General features: G+C 43.8%; 1 protein-coding gene across 6 annotated transcripts in view; it reads left to right on the top strand.

Moving 5' to 3' along the window:
* The window catches only part of ZNF423 (zinc finger protein 423), a 417,541-nt gene extending 392,934 nt beyond the window's left edge, over window positions 1-24,607 (top strand). For all 6 annotated transcript variants that reach the window (XM_072632160.1, XM_072632164.1, XM_072632159.1 and 3 more), the window contains one exon: window positions 23,905-24,607. In XM_072632160.1, coding sequence (XP_072488261.1) covers window positions 23,905-23,934 — 30 coding nt within the window. In that variant the 3' untranslated portion in view covers window positions 23,935-24,607. The remainder of the gene's footprint in view (window positions 1-23,904) is intronic.
* Window positions 24,608-25,012: the final 405 nt, after the last annotated feature.

The raw sequence follows: 25,012 nt of genomic DNA, 5'->3' as shown, positions 1-25,012 counted from the left end.
GGAAGGATCATACTTTTAGCACCTGCTTCGGACCATTGTTGTGATGAAAGGGTTGTGCAGTTGTGAGTTGTTACTTTGACCCATGATGCCTTATACAGGACTGGATAGCAGCATTTGATAAGGATAAGTGCTTGTGGAATTGAATTGAATTATATTCCAAGAGCGTGGCCTGAATTGGAAAGATTCCAAAAGAGAGCAGTCAAAATAACTACAGGGATGGAAAAGAAAAATCTATTTGTAAGGGTAAAAACTCATGTGGGAAAGAAGATCAAATCATTTATTCTCAGTCCAAAATGGCCAATTTCAACCCCTGATTGCTTCCTGTTTGCTGATGGTGAGTATTTTTCACTTTCTGGAAAACCAAACAACCTGGTAGATTTTTTCCACAAAATTCTTACGGTAGTATGAAAACTTTATACTTTGGAGTGAGACAGCTAGGTTTGGAATTAAAGGATCTGGGTTCTAATCCTGAGTGTACTATATCCTTATGATCTTAGACAAGTCTCTTCATAGCTCTTGGAGCCTCAGTTTCCTCATTTATAAAATGAGCAAATTGGACCAAACAGTCTCTAAGCCAGAGGTGGGGAACCTACGTTCTCAAGGTCACATGTGGCACTTGGGGTCCTCAGGTGTGGCCTTTTGACTGAGCCCAAACTAGAAGTTTAAGGAAAGTAGAAATTTGACAGCCTAGAGGAGCACATATGGCCTTGAGGCCGCAGGTTCCCTACCTCAGGTCTAAGCTCTTTTCAATTCTGTGATCTTTATGAATTTCCTGATCCCCTGGGAGGTGAGAGACATGCCTACTCCGCTGTTTTTCTTTCTCTGTGTCTTCTCCTAAACTGACCCAGTTGGGAGGGTGAAGATCCCTGAGTACAGACAGAAGGGTAGTCTGCCCTTTGCTCCATTCCATCTATGAAGATGGTGTTCCAAGTTGGCCTCTTCCTCACCTTGAGGCTCAGTGCGGTGGCAGAAACACTTCCCTAACTCACATTGTTTTTTCTATGAGCTTGGTTTAGAACCTACTCCTCGGGGGGGGGGGGGGGGACTATTAGATTCTGGAAGCATCCCATAGGCCCTGCCCTTCCTCCTCCCCTACCTCCTCCCTCTGCCTGAATTTACACACAAGACGTAATTTAGGGGGATCATTCTGTTGCCTGCGCCAATGGAGTGTTTCTCTCCAACGAGACTTCTCTTTGTGTCTCAGCCATTAGCTGGATTTCCTGGCATGAGGCTCCAATCTCACCCAGCAGCTGTCCCCTCCCTGAAGGAGAGACTTGAAGCAGCTGGGGAATCAGAAAGATGGGGCCGCTTTGGAAAGGAAAGGAGAGGGCAAGTAAAAGATTGGAAGAGAGGGTGGGAGAGGCTGGAAGGAGGAAAGAAAGACAGAGAAGAAGGAATCTGAAAGGACACTGAACCCATCTGTAAAAAACCCATTGGTCCCCTCATAAAACTAATAAATTCAGAGGAAAATATCATCCTCTCCCACTGCATTGCCGGGCTTCAGTCAAACACAGTCAGATAATTATAACTAATAATAATTAAAAATTAAAAGTGCTCTAGGCACATACTTAGCATTTTACTCTTTGGCTGAGCATTCTGTAAGTATCAGGTTTCTTTCCCTCCTTCACAGTTTCTTTTAAAGAAAGTTCTGTTCATGAGGTTCCTCACAGACCAGAAGGCAGCTTCTTTTTGGTGAAAGATGGAGAGCAGGCCAGGGCCCAGTGGTATGCATTGAGGAGAGGGCTTGGTTTCTAAATGAGAGTTTGGCTAAGCATCCTGCTTGTTATTTGGGAGAAACCATGGTCATGAGACCAGGAACCTGTATTTGGTGTGAAGCTGGAGTACACAAGAGGGTATTATGGGGTCTAGAACGCTGCTCCTTCAGTTTCTGCTAGTGTTTACACTGGAGTCTGACTTGGAGCCTTGGGTACCCCTGTGGCTCTAGGTTACAGTGATATTCCTGCTGCTAGTCTTTGATGAGAAAACTGCTTCTCAGAGGAGTTCAGCTTCTGAGGTATGACATGAGTTCTGGTCTCAAGCCCAGTGGTCTTTCCACTAGATCATATTATATACATGGGTGTGTTGAGGAGCTGTTCTCTCCTTGAAAACTTTCAGATGAAACATATTGCCTGGAATCATTGAGAACTATAGGGTGGTCATGAAATTCTTGGAGTGAGCAAAATAATCCTATTCCCAGAGTTTTAAAAATGTCACATCACCACCCTCTCTTTGGTCTTGGAATCAGGAGACTTGGATTCTAGTCCTGGCTCAGATAGTAATTTGATTTATATCTGAAGCAAATCTTTTCCTCTCTGAGACCCCTGTGGGACTCAGTTTCTCTACCTATAAGGAGAGGGGCTTTGTTCAGATCCCTTCCAACTTTGCTGGTCTGTAATTCCTTGTCACAAAGCATTGGAATCTAGAGGCAGAGGGGTAGAAATGGTGTCCTCTTAAAGTCCCTTACAAGTTTGAAATGGCTGTAATGTAGCCCTGGGTGGTCAGGCAGGGCCTGATGAATGAAAGCTGTATCACCTTTGTTGCCTTTGCCCAAGGCAAAGATTCAGGAGGTGATGGGAATGGAGAGGGGGCTCTCATGCCTGGGTTGAATGCCACCCTTGGCAGCCAGCATGGAGGCAGGCAGCTTCTCTGCTCTAGTTGGCCATGGCTATAGTCACTACTGTTCTATGACTCACGCTGTCTCACAGTGTGTCATCGTAGCTTTACAGGAGCCTGAACAGCTCACTCGCCTTCAAGATGGATAGAAGAGGAAAGCAGAAGGAAAAGAGGAAAAGAGAAGAGGAAAGTGGAGAGGGAATTCAGGTGAAACTCAGTGGCTGAGTCATTAGTGTGCCCTGGGACATCAGTCAACATGATAAACTGAAAGGAGGCATAACAGTGCTGGGTGGAGGGACTTGATGCACCTGGAGGGCTCTACTCAGGGCCGAGATGGCGCTTGGAACAGGGTCCTCAGGCTGCCTGTCTCTGCCCATTGTTGCCTGTCATTTATGCCCTGGGGCAAGGGTCCAACCAACTTTAGAGGCGGCACAATGCCATCCTGACAGATGGGCATGTGTGGAAGCAGCCAAGACCCAATGTCTGTGCAGCCATTGTGTTCACTGGAAGCTGCTTCTTGCCTGCAACATTCAAATGGTTACTGCTTGCCCCTGGGACCAAATGCCTTCAGTTTAGTGAGAAGGAAGGGGCAGAAGCAGGGGTCAGTCAGGAGGAAGGACGCAGTTCCAACTCAAGGCTACTTAAGTAGGAAAGCGATTTGTGATGGCAGGCTGGGGAGCCATTGGAAAAGAAAGCAGCCCATTCAGGAAACACCCCTCCAAAAAAGAGAGAAGCATTTCTGTGACGTTTTTGGTGATACCTCCTAGGGCCTATATAAACCCTGCTTCATTCTGCCCCGGACCTAGGCTGTTTTTCTATCCCTAGAGATTACAGCTGGTCTCCACTTAAGGTTGCCCTGGATGGTTCTCCATTACTACAGATCTTGAATGGGAGAAATTCTCCATCATCAAAGTGGCAAATGCCTCCAGCACTCCTGCCCTTGAATGCTCATAGCAACAGAATCCTTGCCAGGAAAATGCCGAGTTTGGACACAGAAACCAAATGCTTCCCAAGGAAGAGTCCCTCCCATTGGCCACATGGATCATGTGGCAGGCTCACAACTGCCAGTCTGGGCCTCTCACCTTTGAAACCTCCCTGGTTTGGTGTCCTGAAGGATGCATTCACAGACGGCTCCTCTGGTGGAGGGTGACATGTTCATATCCATTAATGTTAAAAATGAGGCATGTTTTGCCTCTGGATATAGTAATCCGTCTTTCTAACTGGTTGGAAATGGAGCCCCCCAGCCCCTGCCAGGATTTGGTGGCCCAGCCTGGCCAAGAGGTGCTAATACCAGAAAAGAAATGAGAGCTGGGTTTTCTTTATTAAGGCCCAGATTGCACTCTTTGGTCTGGCAATAACAATTACTAATGACATTTAGAAAGAAATTAATGATGAGAAATGCAAGTTGGCATTTCGAGAGTGCCAGTCAGTAACATTGCATCAGAGCTCACAGGAGAGGTGGCGGGGGAGGTGCCTCAGAGAGGGGAGCGGAAGAGAGATAGATGGAAAATTAATTTTGTTGTGTCAATAATTAACACAGACCCTCCCTTCCCTCTTTTGAAGTTTTTACAAAATCCAGACACGTGATTAGTATGCTAGTGTCGGAGGGGGGGCCTCAGGGATTCATGCAATAGCTCTGATACAGAGTGGCATCGTTCCCATCAGTCAACACCATCCACTGAGTACTTACTATACCAAGTGCAGTGTGAAGAGGGAGGGTGGAAACGAAAATAAGACACAGACCTTGTCATGAAGGAGCTCCCATTCTGTTGGGGAAAAGTAGCTCCCCAGCCTTGTGGTGGACCCTGAGCAAATGGAAGCAACCAGACACAGACAGTCAATCAAAAAGCACTCTTACGTGCTTGCTATGTGTCTACTAAACAGTACCTGCTCTAAAGTACATTCTCTCCCTCTCCCATCTCCCCTCTGTCTCTGTGTCTCTGTGTCTCTGTGTCTCTCTGTCTCTCTCTCTCTCTCACACACACACACACACACACACATACCATATATATATATATATATATATACATATATATATACACATACTATATCTATCCATACACATACAAGTATGCATATATATGTATGTTATTTATAAAAAACATACAAATAAATGGAAATGAATAACAAGGACCAGCTCAGGTTCCCTCCTCTCCTTTGCACCAGAAGAACTTCAGCTCTTTGGTGTGAGGGACAACTTTGATTCGTTCTTCATAGCCCTAGTGTTTGGTAAAGCGCTTTGCATGTGGTTGGTGCTTAGCAAATACTTTTTGGATTATTAGATTGAATTGAATGAATTGTTACAAATCCAACATTAACAATCACCACAACAAAAATCTAAAAGTGATTTCTCTATCAAATTTCTTCTAGAACTTTCTTTAAATATTGCCTTCATACTTATTTTACATTCTTACTTGAGTAGATATCTTTTCCCATTAGATATTGAACTCTTTGAGAAGAGGGCTTGTGTTCTATCTAATTTAGTGAGCCCAGCACCCAACAATGGGATTTACTCACAGTAGGCACTTCAGCTGCCTACATGTGGGCCAAGAGTCTCTTGAGTAAGGGTATGCACAGAGCAAGTTATGGGTAATGGGAAAGGGCTCTTGATAGAATCTAATTTGGAACTGGAAAGGAACCATCAGAGAGGTAGGAAGGAATAGTGTTCTTTTTTTGAATTGTTCAGGTTTGGATGAGCGTCATGGATTAGGGACAGTTGGAGGGACAGATCTTGCTTACATGGCAAGAAAACATATAATCAATCACTTATACCAATTTTCCCCCAGATGGAAATTAGACATGCCTTCCTGGTAGGAGGCACCATGTTCCTATAACTGCCAAGTCAATGATTTAAGGTTATCTGCCGTTTTGAATTCTCCCCACCACTGCCCCTCCACAGCGGACAGTGAAAACTTGCCTGTGTCCTCATTCTCCAGCTGTAGACATGGCCCCTCCCCGCCACTGACCAGCTCTCACTAGCCAGTCTCAGCTTGCTAAGAGCTGTCTTCTCCACATTCCTACCTACGTGACCAGGTCTTCTTAGCCACTGGGTATCAGTATAATGCATAAGATCTCCTTTAAGATGTTTAATGACCCAGAGCCAGGCCTCTGAAGGGACAGAGATTCACTTAAGGCAGCATGCAGCAAAGTCCTTCTCTCAGTGGGGCTGGGTTCCGGGACAGTGGTCAGCCGACTCCCTTCTTTCCTCCAATCTTTGGAGTCTTATTGCACAACTCTTCTTTGGCTTGCTCCCCCAAGTCTGGGCTCCCTGTCCAGACAGAGTCATGATGACACGTGTGCCTGAGTGTTTTCACAAGGAACGTCTTGATCATTAAATATAATAGGTCTCAGCTGCAGTTTTGGTCATTGGAGCATGCACACAATTCATCACAGCAAATTAGGTACGTCTTCTGTCTTTGGAACTTCTCTTCTCATAATTTGGGGGCACTTTGAGGGGATGGGGAACCCACACCATGTGGACTGTGGAAACCATTTTGGGGGGAAGTCATGCTATGTTTGACTAAGGGGGAGTATGACATGCTAATAGTATGAGAGCCCAGACTTCCTTCTTAGGAAGGATATTTTTGAAATCAGAGTAAAGAAACATTCTTTCATCCTTTTTTTTTTTCCTTAAAAAAATAACTTTTGGGGAAATGGAATTAAATGCATTTTGTTTTTAAAATCCATTTACAGATATCGTCAGTTGATCAGATATAGACTTAGAAATATATTGTACTTTACTTACAGTTCTTATAAAACTAGCCAGTTTGATATATTTAAAGATGTGAAGACTTGGGAAGGAAGCAGAAAATTTTTTTTAAGGTGGGGAATAAGATCCTTTCTCCTTCTCTCTGCTCCTAGTTTTGGAGAAAAGTCAAGAAAGTCTTTGGCAAAAGGTATAATTCTATTCCAGAGTTTCTTCATTCTTCTCTACTGCCATCATTTCTCCAGTTCTTTTCATTTTCTGTCTTAGCAAACTCATTGTTGGAAGCACAAGTTTCTTGCTGTCCATCTCCCATGGCATCCTGGTCTTTGCCATGACTGTATCTCATACCAAGAAAGTTCTGCCTCCTCGTTTCCACCATTTTAGACTCTAGTGTTCCCCTCAAAACTGTTGTCATGCATCTCCTTATACATGAAGACTTTTCCTCTTCCCCCTAGCCAGTTACTTGTACCCTCACCCACAAAAATTTATCTTGTCTTTGTTTATATTTCATATGTCCTTAGCTTTCTAGCTCTTTGAATGCAAGACCTAGTTCACGTTTGTCTTCCTATCTTCCATGCTTAACATAGTACTTGGCATCTAGAAGGTACATTTTTAAAAAATGCTTGTAGATTGACTGATAAGTGTTAGCATTTGTATCTCACCCATGATCTCTCTTAAGGAGTCAAATATGTCATCTCAGTTTTCCCTGTTTCATGATGGGGATAGACAGAAGCTCCATGTGACCCCAGAGAATCAAAGGATCAGAGCGTGTTTGTTCATCTACTTCAATCTCCCCATTTTATAGATGGAGAAACTGAGGCAACCAAGGTCCTTATCAGTTTATTTATCTTGCATTCTTTTGTTTGTTGAAGGGAAACTGCCAAAAATCATCAAATAGTCCCTTGACCATGGCCATGGCCAAATCCCATCTTTCTTGAAAAGTATTTGAGAATTAGAGAGTGGTGAGAATGACAAAGAATAGGAGTCTGAGCTAGGAGTGGGCAACTAATCAGCATATGTTTTGTGTGGGAGGGTAGGGATAGGTTAGACTTTGGCCAGGCACTAGGAAAAGAGGAAGTGCATTATGTTAGATTACTGGATTTGGCATCACAGCAAACATTTCTGGGTTGATTTTTTTTTTCCCCAATAAATATCCTTGTTATTTACCACCTATGTGACCTTAGTCGAGTCATTTCCCTTCCCTCGGCTTCAGTTTCCTCATTTTCAAAATGAAGGGGTGGGGTACATACACTAAACCATTCTGAACATCCCTTCTAGCTCTGAGTCCTATAATCCCTAGAACTTCCTCTTCTGAGACTTTCAGCTCTGAAAACGATCATATTTTAGTCAGGACCTCTTTCTTGAAATAATGAAATAATATATTCAGAATTCCTTCCAACTTTGAGGCTATACTGTATGATTCTAGGATTCTCCTGCTGTGTATTAGTAAAGGACACTTCAGGGATGGAAGCATAGGTGTATGATTGTTCTAGCTTCCATGGGCTTTGGTTGGCTGAAGTTTGATTTATCTTGTGGTGCTTAGGACAGGTCTGCTACACGTTTTGGAGGAGTGAATTGCCTCCTGTGGGCCACATTGTGAGGACCTTCTCCAAAAGAAATAGGGCATTGTTTTGGATAACTCCATACTTTGCACTGTCCTTTGCACATAGTAGGAAGTTGGTCAGTGCTTTTTGTATTGAATAGAAAGCTGACAGTACATTCCAGGATTCTCTAGTCAAAGGCTAAAAAGGGGTCTGGAAGCAAGTTCAAAAATCAGAATGAAATCTCAGATACCCGGGGGAGTACCTCAGTGGATCAGGGCAGGGGAGAAAAGAAAACAACAACCCAGCAACTTTAGTATTTGAATATTTGAGGCCCAGGCTTCATGTCAGAGCATGGCCTACTGTAGTATGTGCACAGGCCTGTGTGGGTAAGATTCATACAAAAAGGTGATATCTTTGGATGATTCAGTGATAAAGGATCTTTTCTAGATAAGTGGTTGTTTTTAGCCCTTGGTCTTCCAGATGTGGAGAGAAAGAAAAGGATATGGAATGAGAAGTCTACCTACACATCCAATTTTTAATAATCACCGTTTACATATTGCTTTAAAGGAAATAGGTGCTGTAACTATTCTCATTTTACATATGAGTAAACTGAGGCAGAGAGAGAGTATATGACTTGCCCAAGGTCACATAGCTAGTATCCAGGCAGGATTCCAATTCAGATCACCCTGACTTCAAGGTCAGCATTTTTCTCCCTCATCCCACAGAACTGCCTCAAAGTAGCCTACGAGCTTTTCCCATTCTCATCCTGCTTTTGTGCTCTCACTAATTTCTGCAGGCTACTCCCATCTCCACCCCCTACCAGGCATGGCAGGAATACAGTCCCTCCTCCTCCTCTCTCCTCATCTGAACTCTTCTTTTCCTTTTATCCTCCTCCTACATGTTCCTGCCAGCTGAAGTATCCCTGCCTCAAATTGTCCTAGAGCTCTTTGTCCTTGTCACACGCTACTTTTTATGTTTCTTTTATTTTGTGGACATTTTGTTTACCCTTTATTAGACTGGATGGTCCTTGAGGGTAGGGACTGTGTTTTTTTCATTTTTACATCTCTAACCCATGGTCTAGTGCCTTACATATAATAATTATTAGATGTTTACTGAATTGAATGGTATTGACTAGTGCAATTGGAAGCCTGCACATTTAAAAGGGGGTAATAAAGATCCTTAATTAAACACCCTTTTTACTCGATGACTTAGATTTCCTGAGTTTGTCAGACACCTCCCTCCCTCTTTGGCGATCACAGTTTCTCCATTTATGATTTTGGAGAGCAGTGCTTTATTTTTCCTATGAATCATTTTTGGAGAATGGATTATGAGGTGTCTGGGAAAAAGCCATTTGTAAGGATGGTTGTTGGAAAGAGATAACATGGGAAAAAGAGTCTGTGGCCCATTTCACACATAGAAAAGCAGAGACAAGAACTAGACCCTGGCATATCCATCTGTTTTTGGCTGAGGGAAGATGCTAGCCCAGGCTTTCCGTAATGGTGAAGGGAAGAGGTCAACGGCCTAGTTTTTGTCTTAAAGCCCGGCTTTGACATAACTAGTTTGGAGAACACATTAAGTATTGAGGGAAAGATGAGAAGGTGCTGGTCCCAGCATGGTCCTTGCTTTCCCTGACATCTGCTGAAAGCAGCCCTGCCTCAATAGCTGTCCCAAAGAGTGGAGAAGGGTTGATGGGCAGGAATTCTTGCAAAGGGCAAAACCCTGCCCATTGTGGATCAACATCTAACACATAGCACAACTGGGAAGTTGTTTTTTCTCCTTTCACTGCCCTCCTACCTACCCATTCCCTCTACTCCAAGTGCCCACTGCTGTCTTCTGAGGTTCCCCACTGAGGGTCCCACGTGGCTTGCCCCAGATAACCCTTTTTGTCTGATCTTACCTTTCCTTTCTCTTGCCAAACTCTATTCTCGTTGTGTGACAATGGATGTTGAAGACCAAATCAGATAAACTAATTCCAGCTCATGTGTTCCTCTTAGAATCTGATGGTGTTTTATAAGTTATTAGAATTGTAAGGTACCTAATTCAACTCCCTCTTTTTAACAGGTGGGGAAATAAAGACAGGAAAGTATAGTTAACCCTTCCAGATGACAACCTGCCCTAGTCCAATCAAAATGCATGTAATTCTCTTAAAACACTCTTAAGGAGTAACTTTGATAGTGGAAACCTAAATTAATGTGCCAGGCCAATTGGGAGCAGTGTTTTTGGGTAAGGGAGAACTCCCAGTGCCATTCATCATGATATTGTGGGCAGCCACCCATTCTGTCTACACATAAGGCATTCAGTCCTTAATGACAGAATTTCTGAGGTATAGCAGCCCAGGAAGCTCTCTGTAGATAATAATAATCCCTTCCATGGACACAACACTTTCCTTTTCAACTTGCTTTCACATCTATTATTCAGATGATCCTCTCAGCAAGCCTGTTGTGAAGTCGACATACCATGGTGTACTGGGTAGAGTTCAGGACTTGGAATCTTGAAGACCTAGATTCAAGTCTTGCTTTGGACAATTACTAGCTGTGGGATCATCAGGCTACTCACACCCTCTCCAAGTCTCAGTTTCCTCATCTACAAAATGGGAATAATAATATCCACCTCAGAGTTTTGGGGATCCAGTGAGATATTGTATATAGAGCACTTTGCACACCTCTCCAAGTGCTGTATAGATATTAGTTATTATTATGTAAGTTGGGGCCAGCATTATAATGTCCATTTGACAATTCAGGAGACTGAGTTTGAGTGAATGTAAGTGATTTTAAAATGACAGACTCCCAGTTGCAGAGAGCGCAAAGGTCATCTAATTCAAGCCATTAGGCATTCCCTGTTATGACCTCTCTGAGAAGTGGATGTGTGATCCACCTGGTTACCTACATTCATAGGTAACTTGTTACCTTCTGAGGCAGCCCATTCCATTACTTGCTCAGTCACCCAACTAGTTAGCAATGGAGTCAGGTCTACAGTTCTGATTAGGGCATGATAACTGGGACTTTATCCCAGAGTGCCAGCATCCCAGGGTGGAGCGGGGAAATAAACTTCCTTGCAAGGAAGTGGTGAAATTTTTCCCTGTCATGGTCCATCCATAGACTGCCATGCCTAAAAACCAAATTAAAGATAACAGGACCCTGTTCTCTTTTCTTTTGCTGTTCCTGTCTGCAGCTTCTAGGCGTTCATCTCTGTGGGGATCTGGATCCAACTCTCTAGGGGATGGGTCACCCTGATTTTAGGTGCCTTTCCATGTGAGGTTAGGCTGTCATCTGCCCCTGGCTGCCCTCTCATCCCCAATCCAAAAGAAAAACTAATAATAAAACCCCCAAACCACCTCTTCACCCCCATCCTCACACATACCCTCCACCATCAACAGCAAAACTGTTTTTGCCTTAGATTAAAGAGTTTAGGATTCTGATTAAAGAGTTTAGGATAAGATCAGATATGCTCTCCATCTCTTTTCTACTCTTTGGAGAAACAGTAGTAACATTCTCCCAGGATGCAGAGTATAGCAATGATGGTGGGTAGGAAGCAAGATGAGGTTCGAATCTTTGGTTGTCTGGTTCTAAAAATACTTCATTGTTGTATTTGACTGTGACAATAACAGTTCCATTCCCTGCCCTCTTTTTACGAGGCTGCTTTGGAACAGAACATCTTTCCTTTATATCCTCTGCTCCTTGGCATGGGCAAGGAAACATACTGATGTGGGGACATTTGCATATTAGAGTAAAATTCCCCAGAGCCTGAGTTCCCCCAGGGCAGCTATTATTAGTTGCCTTGTTTTGTTGGGTGACTGTGTGAATCAGAGTGTGTTTACGGGGTAGGTTCTCTAATAGAAGACTTTGGTTCTCTCTTAATAATATATTCTCTGGTGGGTCTTATTTCCAAAGCACCACAGTAGGGAACCATGGCTCCCCTGGGCTTTGCTCCACTTTTTTTTCTTTCACAACAACATTTTATCTAGTGTTTTTATGGAGAGGATACTGACCAGCTGAATGAGATATTTCCCACTCGATAGAGAGGCCAGCTGTGGACCTTCTCTAGTTCAGGCCTACGTATTCTGGACTTACAAAAGGGAAAATGGGCTTCTGAGAGAGGGAATTCATGGGATATAAATAGCATCAGAGCTGGAAGGAAACTCAGATACCATATAGTTGAACCTTTTCCTTTTACAGATGTGGAAACTGAGGTTAAATAACTCACCCAAGGTCACACAGGTAGTATGGCAGAAGTGAGAATTGGACTCACGTTCTCTACTGTTACTCTTTTCATTGTACCGTGCTGCCTTTCTTAAGCTTTGAGTGGGATACTCCCTCTGTCTAGCTTGAATGGGAGACTGATAAAAGTCTGCCATGCTCTCTCTGGCTCAATAGATTCCAAGAAGTTTAAAAATTGTGTTCTTTCAAATGGAGGATGGGTCACTCTTACCCATTTTAGAGAAATGACCCCTGAATGGAACTGAGGAGAGTTAAGTCTTTGGAAGCAACTCAGAATTGAAGCATCAACTAGTCAATCAACAAACATTTTAAAAGCACCATACGAGCCCAGCACTATAGATGCAAGGCATACAAAGCTGAAAGTGAAACCTTCCTTCCCTTTAAGGAGCTTATATTCTATTGTTTCTCAGTGTAACTGATGGATGGGTCCATGATCCTCCTGCTTTATCCTGACAAATGATTGAGCATACCACCAAGGCTGGTATGCCTGCCACCATGTAAAGATCACCAGTGAGAGAGAACTTACCTCCTCCCAGTGCAGCTCATTGTGCTTCTGGGTCAAAATCATGCAGCTTAGTTGATAGTAGAACCAGAATTAGGACTCCTGGTCTGGTGTCAGGCTTACTGATGGCCCTGTGGGGCAGGTGAGAGAAGAGATGGCTAGAGCCCTTCCAGTGCACTGGATTCTCCACATTTGTTCCATTACATCACTTTTTCCTTCTCTTTCCATGTGCCATTCCTCAAAATAGAGATTCCTAAAAGCTTGGGAATTCCGAATTTAATTGAGTCACTCACACAAGACAGATTCCCTGGCCAAGCATGGTGTGTGACACTCACTTCCTGCTGATCCAGAGTGGCAGACAGCAGCCTAGCTTGTTGTCTGGGAGGTGAAGGGAAAAACCTCACACAGGCTTTCTCCTTCATGTAAAGGAGACACTGCTTCCCGCCTGCCTGGACAGACCATTTTCAGGAATTCTTCCAAGGCAAATGGAGGTTGACCTTGATGTGGTTTTGACGGGTTTCGTGATAACTCAATGGGCTGTTGTTTTGAGTGGGGTGAGTGTGGGGAACAACCACCACCCCACAAACCAACTCTTCAGTGATGGGTGAGATACCAGTGAAGCATGATAAATACAGATTGTGCTTCCTTTAGGGTGGGGAATGAAGGGTGGAGAGAAGAAAAGGAATTGGAACCCCAGATATGCCAGCTTAGCATTGCTGCCCCGACAGGGAGGAGGGATGTCACCTGGCTTTTAGAGGGAGCCATGGATATCACTCTCAGTTTTAATGAAGTGTATTAACTAAATTGTGTTCTGAGTATTCATTCAGCCCTGTTTATAGCACGCTCTCGAGTACGTTTACTGTTTGTCAGAAGTGCAAACTAGTGAACATATGAAGCTTTAAGACAGGCCATCTGTTCGTCTTAGACCCTTGGACGATTGTCAAACTGTTCTAAAAATAAGCCCACACAAATGACAAGGGGAGGGGGGACACAGGTGACTTTTTTTTCCTCAGCACCACATAGCAGAAAAGGGAGCAAAGCTGCCTGTACTCACAGCCCAAAAGAATGAGGAAGGAGAGGAAGAAAGAGGGAAAGAAGAGAAGGAGTGAGAAAAGGAAGAGAAAGGAAGGAGAATGGTTGTGGTATCCCACTTAGATTCTTTTCATCTAGTTTTCTGCATTTTCTCTTACAGCGCCTCCTCTTGTGGTCATCCCTTACTGCAAGCTGAGGGCTAGCCTGGCAATTAGTAAAGCTTCACACTTCTCTCATCCCTACCCAGTCCCCTACAGGGAATACTTATCTCCCAGTGGTTGAGGTAGGGCCCGGCCCATGTACTTTGCCCAGAGTAATTTCTTTATTAAAGTTAAACTGGTAACAAAAAAACAAAAACAAAACAAAAAAAGGCTGATTTTTGTTGCTGGAGCTAGAATTTTCAAACTCATGGAACTAGATGGCAATGCAGATAGAAACAGAGAAGGAGGAGTGCAAAGTGACAGTTTGCCTCTCTCTTGAAACAGGACTTGTGACAATGATGACAGCTCTCTGCTAGGTTGCTGCTAGCAGAGTAGATTGAGTATTTGACTTGGAATTAGATCTTGTCTCAGACATTTAGCTCTGTGACCCTGGGCAAGTCACTTAAACTCTCTACCTCAGTTTCCTTTTATAGAATGAGAATAATGATAGTGCAAGTTTGTCGTGAGGTTCAGATCAGATAACGTAAAAGATAGTAATTCTATATTTTCATATATAGTTTATAATATGTTGTCTTCACAGGTCTGTGAGTTAGGTAATCCATATATTATCTCTACAGATAAGAAAACAGGTGAAGTTCAAACACAGTGAAGAGTATTTTCTTTGTGGGGAACTTAGTTTTTGCTTCTTAAAATGAGAGGTTTAGACTAGGTGATCCATTTACAACTTGCTATCCTATAATCCTATGATTTGGCCACAGTGACAGATCTGGTAAGTGTTTCAGTCAAGAGCTGAATCAGAGTCTTCTGACCACTTCTGTCTGTCTGTGATCATCCTTCTTTTTGAAGACCATGACATCAGAGAAATGATGACATGACTTGCATTTGACTTTGTTTTGAATGAGGGAGGGCTGTGCAAGGTCACCAGCCTCACTTTCTCCTCCTGAGCCGTCTGGATCCAGTGACTAGATATTCATCAGGATGACTGGAGATGACCCAGGATGCAATGGGAGACCTTGGCCTATTCAGGTACTCAGAGTGAGCTAATGTCTGTTCAGTGAATAGGCCTCTTTAAGAAATAATCAGGGAATGGCTCCTTTATTGAGCAAAAGAAGAAAACAAGTAAATCAAGTTGGGAGGGAAAGAGCCACATATTGATAATCACTCTGAAGCCAGGAGGGCCCCAAAAAGAGCCTGTCCGAGCAAGGAAGAAGGCATGTTTTTTAAGGCCACAGTCATCAAAATAACACGTATTTAGCTCCTACTGTGTGTCCTACACCATGCTAAATGCTAGATATTCAAGGAGGATTCAGAGAAAATTAAAGAAAGTTTTCCTACCTACAAGGAGTTTATGATCTAGCTGGAGGAAAAGGTGCTACCTTTGGAGGGCAAGCTTGGTGGTTCAGGACTATTGGGTATGATGTCGTCTTAGCCATGTATATTAGCAATCATGCAACATGAATTGATAGGCTGAGCGCCCTAGCACTTTGTTCTGGTGGCAGTTCAGTTCTTCCACCTTTAAGCCCAGAAGAATCTTGAGAAGTCTTTGCAGGTTGAGCCAAGGTGGTCCAGTAGAAAGAACACTGAATTTGGAGTGAGAGAACTTGGTTTCAAATCCTTGACTCGCTATATACTACTTGTGTGCCCTTGGACAAGTCATTTGCTCTCTCTGGGCATTACTTTCCTCATCAGTAAAATGAGATGCTAGGTTTAGATCACTTATAAGTTCCATTCTGGGGCATCTAGGTGGCACAGTGGGTAGAACACTAGGTCTGGAGTGAGGAAGACCTGAGTTCAAATCTGACCTCAGACATATACTAGCTATGTGGCCTTGGGTAAGTCACTTAACCCTGTTTGCCTCAGTGTCCTTATCTGTAAAATGAGCTGGAGAAGAAGATGGCAAACCACTCCAGCTTCTTTGCCAAGAACACTCCAAATGGGGTCAGGAAGAATCAGACACAACTCATACAACGGAGCAATAAGACATTTCATTCCAGCTCTAAATTTATGATCTCATGATCCTCCCCCACTCCCTTCCCCACAGGGCCACTTTGAGGCTATCCATTTTGAAATGTCCCTCCTTAATATCATCCTGGGAAGAAGGAAACACTGAGTGTGCTTAGAACACAGGTTGGATGTAAGAACAACAAAGATGGAAAATAACATTGTCAGGAGATTTTAGAGAAGAAGCCAAAATACAAGGGGGGAAGTTCTCAAGCCTTCTTGACAAGTTGGTGTAGTCTCTGAAGAGAAAAAGCATCCAGAGTGATTAGTGGACCATCATCGTCATCATCATGTCAGCTCATCACAAAGGAATGTTTTAGCAGCTCTCCTCTCACACCTCCCAAGCATTGCCAGCCTTCATCACTGCTTGTATGATTCTTGGGAGGAGAACCTTGTCTTCTTTGCTCTGAGATGTCTAGAAGGAAGGGCTAGAAAAATGTCAAGTCCTGTAGGACAAGCTTCCATCCTCTTCTACTTGCCTAACTCTGGGCTAAGCACTGTGGACTTGACTAGAGTAGTGGACTGCCTAGCCTTGGCCTCAAGGCACTTTCATTGTAGCTGGAAAGAGGAAAAAAAGGCTAATAAGCTAAGAAACAATGAGAGAACTATGTGGACAAGAGCTAAATAATTTAGGACTTAAAAAGGGGGCGGGATCATCTATTTAGCGTTGGATGGAACTTCAGATACTGTCTAGTCCAGTTGCCTGATGTTACAGATGAAGAAACTGAGTCCTACCCAAGTTAAATATCTTGTCTGAGGTCACCTAGGCAGGAGAGTAGGAGTTCAAATAATTATCGATAAAGGAAGTGTTTTGTAGTCAGAAGATTATAATTCATGTTCATGCCCCAGTTCTCATGCCCAGTTCTCATTAGCTGTGTGACCTTGTACTGTTAACTTCAGTTTCCTCTTCTGTGAAATGGGGATAATATTTGCACTACCTACTTTCACAGGACTATTATGAGGAAGGTTCTTTGCAAACCTTAGAGGACTGTGAGTTAGTATTACTATTTCACTAGTCTTCAACAATATTCTCTTTCACTGAACTAATATTTATTAAGCACCATGGGAGAGGGTCTCTGTTGTTTAGTCGTTCAATTGCATCTGACTCTACATGACCCCACGGACTTTTGTCGATGGCGTTTTCTTGGCAAGCCTTTGCCATTTCCTTTGCCATTTCCTTCTCCAACGTGGCCCCCATTTTACAGATGAGGAATTGAGTCAAATAGGGTTTAAATGACACAACTAATAAGTGTTGGAGGCCAGATTTGAATTCATGTCATCCTGATGCCAAGCTTGGTGTTCCATCCATTGAACCACCTAGCTTTAACTACAGAAATAAATCAGACAAATGTGTTCAAACAAAGCAAAACAAAACCTCTTGAAGAATTTAAATCATAATAATATGCCAATGAATATATGTATGGAGATCATTTGAGTGGGTAGGTTAAGTCAGAAGGGGCTTCCTGTAAGAAATGACCTCTGAGTTGGGCCAATCCATCCTTCTACCCCTCTGGCTTTAAGCTTTTGGGTTGTTCTAGGAGAAAAGAATCCAGCTAGTAGCCTGTGAGTCCTTCCAGGTGGGAACCATCCTGTATTTATCTTTGTATCCCCCACAGTGCTCAGCACAGAGTAGAGGGTGAGAAAGTATTTTGAATGAATACACGACAAAGACAACAGCTCCTCTTGCCTTGGCTACAGAGGGGGAAAAAAGAGCAATTTCTTTGACTCTTCTCTCAATCCCAGATGGGGTCTTGCCTCCCTAGGATGCTCGTGGCTTCTGTTGGCATCCAGAGTGGTCTGCCAGCCTCCCCATGCCGCCCCTTCACCCATCTCTAACATATGGTCCTGGGGTGCATGAGCATGGCTTTCCTAGGCATTCTGTCTCCAGAACAGGCTTGTACCAAATACCTCAATCTATAGCAGATGCACAATTACACTACAGAGCGGATGGATTATGGCCTCAAACCATCATCTTCTCCCCCACTCCCCTCCCCACCTTTGCTGTTTTATTTTATTCACCTGCTCCTCTGTCGTACACCTGTGACTTGCTGGCAGGCAGGGAGAGCCCTAGTGTGAATGCCATCAGAGTGGGCCTCCCTCCACCACCACCACCCCCTTCCCCCTCCGGGGCCTTTATGAGGCCAGGAAGTGTTCGGTTTCGGTGTCGGTAGCATCTTTAAAAACCGATTTTCCTCCTTCTCTGAAAGGACTAAATATAGTACAGGCGTAAACAGAGAAATAGACATTAAGCCAAAATACCCATGTGAGAATCATGCCGGGTGGAAGAAGCCCTTTAAGAAGGCTTGATTAAGTTCCCCTATATCCCTCATACTGCCGCCCACAGCCATGGGGGGAAGGAGCTGTAGCTTCTTCTAGGGTTATTGAACTGTGTGAATTTTCAGCCGATCAGCTTGGTTACTTAGCACAGGTGTTTGGGTAATCGGGAGGCCCCGACGACAAGGGGCACTTTTGGTACCTCCATCCCCCACCCCTACCCTTGGTAGGAGCCAATGCCAGTTCTGAGCCTGCCTGACAGGTCTTTTCTTGCCTTGTTAAGTTTTAGCAGAGATGGTTCTGCACTTCTTTGGAGGCACACAGGTTCTACCCCACTAATTTTGACATGAAAGCACACACTGCTTCATTGTTTTTTTAAAATACTCCTTCTGTAGGTAAGTCTTGTTCCTCCAACTAGCCTGGAATGCCACAAAGGCAAAGACTATGTCTTCTCCTCTTTGTTTCCTACTTGGTACCTTCTGCTTGACTTAGGAGCTCAGCAAGGAGAGAGGTAAATAGAGCTGGGGGCTCCCATCTGCTCTTTCCCTGTCTCCCTGACCTCTGGGAACAGGTTCCAGTTCTTGAGATACCTCCATCTACCTTTGGTTCCTTTCTCCCGGTGTTTAGTACAAGGTGCTCATCCCCAGGCCATGGCACAAGGGAGGACAGCATTCATAGGACTGTAGATATAGAACTAGGAGGGACCTCTGACTTTGTCCAGTCCCATCTCCTTCATTAAAAGGAATTGACATCCAGATTGGTTAAGGGACTTGGCCAAGGTCATATATGTCCTAAGTATCAGATACAGGATTTGGATCCAGGGCCTCTGAATGCAGCCATTGTTTCCAGGCCAATGAATTTATAGGAAAATAACCAAGCACCAGATTCCAGTCTACCCACCTTCTCTGCTCAGGGACTCAGTTTCTCCATCTGTAAAGTGAGGGGGTCTCAGAGGCCATCCATCTGTTGGCCAACGTCATGCAGGTAGTACGGTGTGGGCTGCTCCTAACATCGCCGATCTCCGTCCCATCCACTTCCTCTCCTACTTTTCTTTGTCTCTTTGTCTCTCTCTGTCTCTCTCTATGCCTGAGAGGAGCCAAGAAGGTTTAGGTTCAGTCCTGATAATCTTGGATCCATGACCCCTGGGCAAGTCACTTAGCTAACCTCTCGGTGCCCCAAGCAGTAAATTATAAAATACCTCAGGGTCTGCATTGGTAGAGGAAATTTCCACATTGGAAGTTCTCTCTAATCAGTGAAACCAAAGCTCCTTTTTTTTTTTTTTTAAAGAACTATATAAAGGGAAATTTGTCATTTCCTTTCTAGTAATTTTGTGAGATTGTGGTAATAAAGAAGACTTAAGAAATGCCCCTCTCTCCTTAATACTATCTTTCTGTGAAATACTAATTATTAAGAAAATACAAACCATGTCTGTTTGTAGAGGAAAACTTAATTAATTGCATGATGGAGTTTGTTAGCTATCTTTGGATTTGGAGGACTAGAGTTTAAATCTTGGCTTTCTCAGTTACTTATTCCCTAGGTTACGTCATCGTGGGCAAGTCAAATCCCCCTCCCCACCTTGTTTGGACCTCATCTTTCTCTTCTGTAAAATTCCAGTAAAATTCAGTAACCTTTAATTTCCTTATGAGTTTCAAATCTCTTGAGTGTATATGGATATATATGTATATATGTGTATAGACACACGTAATGTACACATGTGTATATGCCTATATGTATATGTGTGTGTAATACATATATACATGCATACACACAGATAGGTAGATGGATATAGATTGATAGATAGATAGATAGCCCACCCTGCCTTCACTCATTCTCTCCTCCACTGCCTCACTGTGGAGTGGAGATGATACAGGGTTTGCAAAGACCAGACCAGTGTGGCCTACTCTCTGGCACCTCTTAAGAAACTGGAAAGCATCCATTCCACTGCAGGCTTAGGTGACAGACTTTGTATCTGTTGTCTGAGGACCGGCCTTTCGAAGTGTGAAGAGGCTCACGACAAAGCTGGCTACAGTGTGGAGAATTGTTTCGACCACAGTATTTCTCAGACTGTCCTCTAAGTCATCAAGACCCTCTAATAAGCACCTCTGAAATCATGGATCCCTGGAAGTCCTGAAGCAAAAAGACCCGTGCTTTGAGGAAACACAGCGTCTGTGACTGGCCATGACTAGCCCCTGTGGGGTGGGTTGTATTGTGTCTCTTGTGAGGGAAGATGAGTCTTCTGAGCTCTTCTGTCAGAATAATATGGCCTGGATTAGACAGGAAGTGTAGCTCACTGCTGGCAAGGCAAGAGACAAAGCATTTATTGAGTATCTACTGTGTGCTCAGCCCTTTATTAGGTTCCTTAGGGATACACGAGAAGACAAAAGCACAGTCCATACTCTTGGTTTAATTGGGGAAAAGCAATACATGGACACAAATGAGGCAATCTGAAGGAACATTAAAAAACTGGCATGTAAACATGCAGTGCCACGGGGAGAAAGCAATGTTTCTGACTCTGGACTGGGGTGGTAAATAAAGACTTTCTAGAGCCTTGAACTAGGCCTTGAAGGATGGGCAGGGTTCAGATAGACAAAGAGAGAGAGAATTCCAAGCACAGGGAACAGCATGAGCAAAGGTATGGAGGCAGGATTGGGCTGACCATGTATGTGTTGGTGGAGGGGGGGATGGTGAGGTCACCCAGAATGGCGCCAGTGCATTCTGCTGTCTCAGTGTGCTCATGGGAGGGGGAGGCTTCACTCAGAGAGCTTCATTATGAGATTTAGAGTCACATACCATTCCTTTATTGACCTGCCTCTTGCAATCAATGGTAGAGACACACAGGTTTGAAATCATGTTCCCTGACGGTGGAGTGTGCGCCCTGTGTTCAGTGCTGATGGTGCATTATCTCCTAAATGATACCACCTAAAGGAGGGTGGGTCCCTTCTGGCGTGGAGAGGCCAGGCTTCGATCCCACTGTGGTGAACTGGTGGCTCCTTAGCCTTGAATATTATCAGTGGTATTCAGCGCAACCTAAAAATAGAATCCTAACAAAGTGAGATTGGGGTAGTCATTATCACACTGAGCCTGAAGCAGGCTGGAGAAAAAGGAGAGGACCAAGAGGAGACTGGGGTTGTTTTCATCTTTCTTTCCCCACTGACCACACACAGACACAGACACACACACACACACACACACACACACACAGACACACACACACACAGACACATACACACCTGCACCAAACAAAACAACCTGTCCTCAATTCCTTTCTCACCTTGGGAGGTCACACATTTTAATAATATTGGAGCAGTTTATCATTGTGACCAATAAATCTATTTACCAATAATAATTCTGTCTGGTGACTTTACTCCTCTTTTCACCCTTTCCCTCCCCTCCTCCCATACCTTTTGTATGGAAATGCTGGCCACAGATTCCTAGCTGACCAGTCAGTTACATAGTCTTCTTCAAAAGAAGAAATTGGAGGGTTTTTTCCATTATAAAAAAGAAAATTAAATTTCCAGAACCCCCTATAATCTTCTGGTTCATATACAAGATGAGTTTAGGTTCTAAATTGAAAAGGCATGTGTATATCTTCCCCCTAAATAATTATCTAATTTAGCCTATCAAGCATGTACCATCATTATTTTGCATCTTTGCCTTATGAGGACTAGAAGTTGCATATGGCAAGGGAAGACTGTATGATTTAGAGCTGAGATACTGAAGATCATCCAGTCCAGCCTCTGTAGTTTTGAGATGGAGAAATTCAAATCTAGAGAATGGAAATGAATTGTACAAGGCGCCTTAGTTAGAGTTGGAGCTGGGATTCAAAACTACCACTTGTAATAATTCCTAGAGCTCTGACCTGCCCATTAGGAGCCTTCATTTTGCCACCAGTCCACCAGTGGTGTGTTCCTCTCTCTGGCCCTTCATGTTCAACTCTGTTAAATGAGCCGTTAGACTATTAAGTCCTTACACTCTTGTCCAGCTCACATATTTTAAACTTCTGTCTTGGGTGATCAGATTTTTAGAAAGACAAATGGATACAAGACAAAAAGTTGTGTAACCTTGGTAGTTGGTTGAAAGGTGCAGGTGCTAGTCCCAATGTCAGCTTGGTTAAGTCCCTTACATTCCCCAGGCCTTAGTTTCCTCACTTGTAAAATGAGGGATTTGTGGGTTTGTCTGGCCTCCGATTTCTCTTCCTGCTCTAGATAGAGGATCCCATGTTCCTGTGATCAAACTATCTTCAGAGTTTCTCCTGTACCAGAGAACTTGGAGCAAGATTTAGGAACTCAACACCACTTCTGACACCTGGTGGTCAGTTAGTGGTGCTGCATGATCTGGAAACTACCCGGGCTTTAAATGGGGTCAGGGCTACCTGGAGTGTCCTGGCCCAGGGATGGAGATTCATGTGTTAACTATTTTCACAAGACAGTTATCATTAGATAGATGCCATTATGGTAGCCCAGCTAAGTCCTCTGGAACTGAGTGGGTTTTGCTTCTTTCCTCTTTCCTGTGAGCTTTGTAACATTTACCTGGACTTTTTATAAGGAATATGATGTGGATTAGTGGAAAGTGAACTAGACTTGTAGCCAGAAGGCCTGAGTTTGAATCCTGAACCCACCACTTACCAGCTATGGGATCTTAGGGAAGTCAGCTGTCCTCCTCCAGGCCTCAGTGTTCCCATCCCAAATGAAAGGGATTGGACCAAATGACAGCTAAGGTTCTTTTTAGCACGGATAATTCAGTGATTCCAAGTGGGGAATTTATGAAAGGTTACAGTTTGTATTCTGAACAAGGGAGTAGGTGAAACCGACTTCCCCTTCATTTTGTGGATTATTTGAGCCTAGCATTCTCTGAGACCAGTGAGGCCAGTTTAGGCCACTAATCTCTGGGTTTTGACCATGTCAGTCAAAACAGGACCCGACTGCAATCTATGAGAGGGTGTGCTTCTGCCCCTGATGGAGCGCCCTCCCTCTGAGTGCTAAGTGAAAGAAGTAACATTCTCCCAGGAAGCAGAAACTGTTTGGTTAGAGGCTCCAAGACCCGGCCCCTAAATTACATCATGATTTATTTCTCTCTGGCACAAAGCAGCATGACTGGATTGTAATGCTTCCCTCCTCGACTCAAAGCAGTTCTGGGGTGGCAGGTGCTGGTTACAGCCCTGCTCGAATGGGGACAGCAATGGGGGAGAGCACCCAAGCACAGAAGTTGTTTACCCCAACAGCCAAGGCTTCCCTTCCGTAAAAAAGTGCTTTTCCTTCAGGGTGGCACATCAGTGGTTTCTGTGCTGTAGGTACAGCTCGGCTGCAACTGCTGAAGTGTTTCTTGGATTGAGAAGTGCAGGGCGCAATCTGGTGCCTCTCCCTGCCAGCCCTCGGAGCCACTTCTGGGAGAATAAAAAGAGGGAAATGTGGCGGGGAGGTCTCAAGGTGATAAGAGATTTATTTTCCTCTTAATTGTTACAGCAAAGATAATTCCCAAGGAGGAGAAAGGGGGGGGAGGGGCTTTTAATGTTTCTTCCCTCCCCTGACGTTGCCCCTTCTCTCTGAGTATTCATGTCCCAATGGGCATACTTGACTGGTCTCAAAAAAGAGAAAGAGAAAGCGTGAGTGAGAGAGAAAGAGGGCGAGAGAAGGCGCCCAGGTCTGTGCCAGCATTAACAGACCTCTGAGTACAAAGTGAATGTGCCGGATTGGCAGCTGTTACTTACGAGTCCCTTTTCTTTATTACATTTTGTTTGGTAATAATTGAGAAGCTTTTATGCGGCGCTCCGCGTAAATGGCATTGAGTAGGAGGGTATGGACATGCTTTCTATTATTGTGCCCCTCATGCGTGTCTCCTTTTCTCGTGTTTCCAGAACCACACGTTGAGCCAGCACGCGCAGTAAGCTTCTGGCACTACAGGACTCCTCTCTGCAGAAGACTTGACGGAGACACAGTGGGGAGGGCCATTTGAGCATTACATCCAATCAAAGTGTCATTTGCAACCCAGATGTAAAACTCTAATGATTTGGCCATGAGGCGCTGCTATTATAAGCAGCTGGAAATGAATATTAATGGAAGAGATTAAAAGTATTCCATGCTCAGTATTTTTTATTGTCCCGCTTTAGCTAGTATACTTTGAGAGCTTCCGCGGCAGACTACGTTTCTAGCGTTAGAGAGATCGCTTTTTGGTGCTGTTGTCCTTCGTTGCTTCCTGTATTATACTGATAGTTTCCCCCCCTAAAAAAAATGAAGAAAAGATTAGGTGTGATTTTTTTCTGTTCCTTCTTTTCTTTCTTTCTTTCCTTTTTTTTTTTGTTGCTTTGTTAAACTCCTTTTAAATTGCAATCCTAGGTAATTGTGCATTGTGATGTGATTGCTTGGCTGTCGTCTGAATATTCCTTTTTAATTTTTTAATTAAAGACTAATGCTTTGATTGGATTTGCCAGTTCACCGGACAGTGATTAAAACTATGTAATGAATATAATCGGTTTCAGTGCAACTGGATGGTCTGCTTTTTAAATGTGACTTAATCTGATTGCAATAACTAGTACAGTTCAATAAAGGGAATACATGCAATTAGTGTCCGAGTGTTTGAATCCGGGGCTTGATCTGCACGTGATGTTTTCTGCACCTGTGTGTGTGAGTATTTATGTGGGTGAGTGAGTGTGTGTGTGTGTGTGTGTGTGTGTGTGTGTGTGTGTGTGTGTTTGGGGAGAAGAAAATGACAATAGTATTGGTTTCCCAAGGGTAGGGCAAGGGATGGGGTGGATGGGTGGGTGGAGGATGTTCATAGCCATAAAACCTGACTGAAAACTGAACAGGGCAACAAAACATACTTTTCCCTACCCTGTTAGCCAGCTCTCTGTCCCCCTGGTGGTGAATGACCATGTGTACCCTATTCAGGCCAAGCTCAGATGGTTGTCACAGGCTCCAGGCCAATACTTAAGCCCTGTTGCCAAGGAACAATCAATCAGTCCGCAA

The sequence above is a fragment of the Notamacropus eugenii genome, chromosome 1 (assembly GCF_028372415.1).
Source record: "Notamacropus eugenii isolate mMacEug1 chromosome 1, mMacEug1.pri_v2, whole genome shotgun sequence".
NCBI lineage: Eukaryota > Metazoa > Chordata > Mammalia > Diprotodontia > Macropodidae > Notamacropus > Notamacropus eugenii.
The sequence above is the reverse complement of the archived record's forward strand: the minus strand, read 5'-3'. Positions and strand labels throughout refer to the sequence as shown.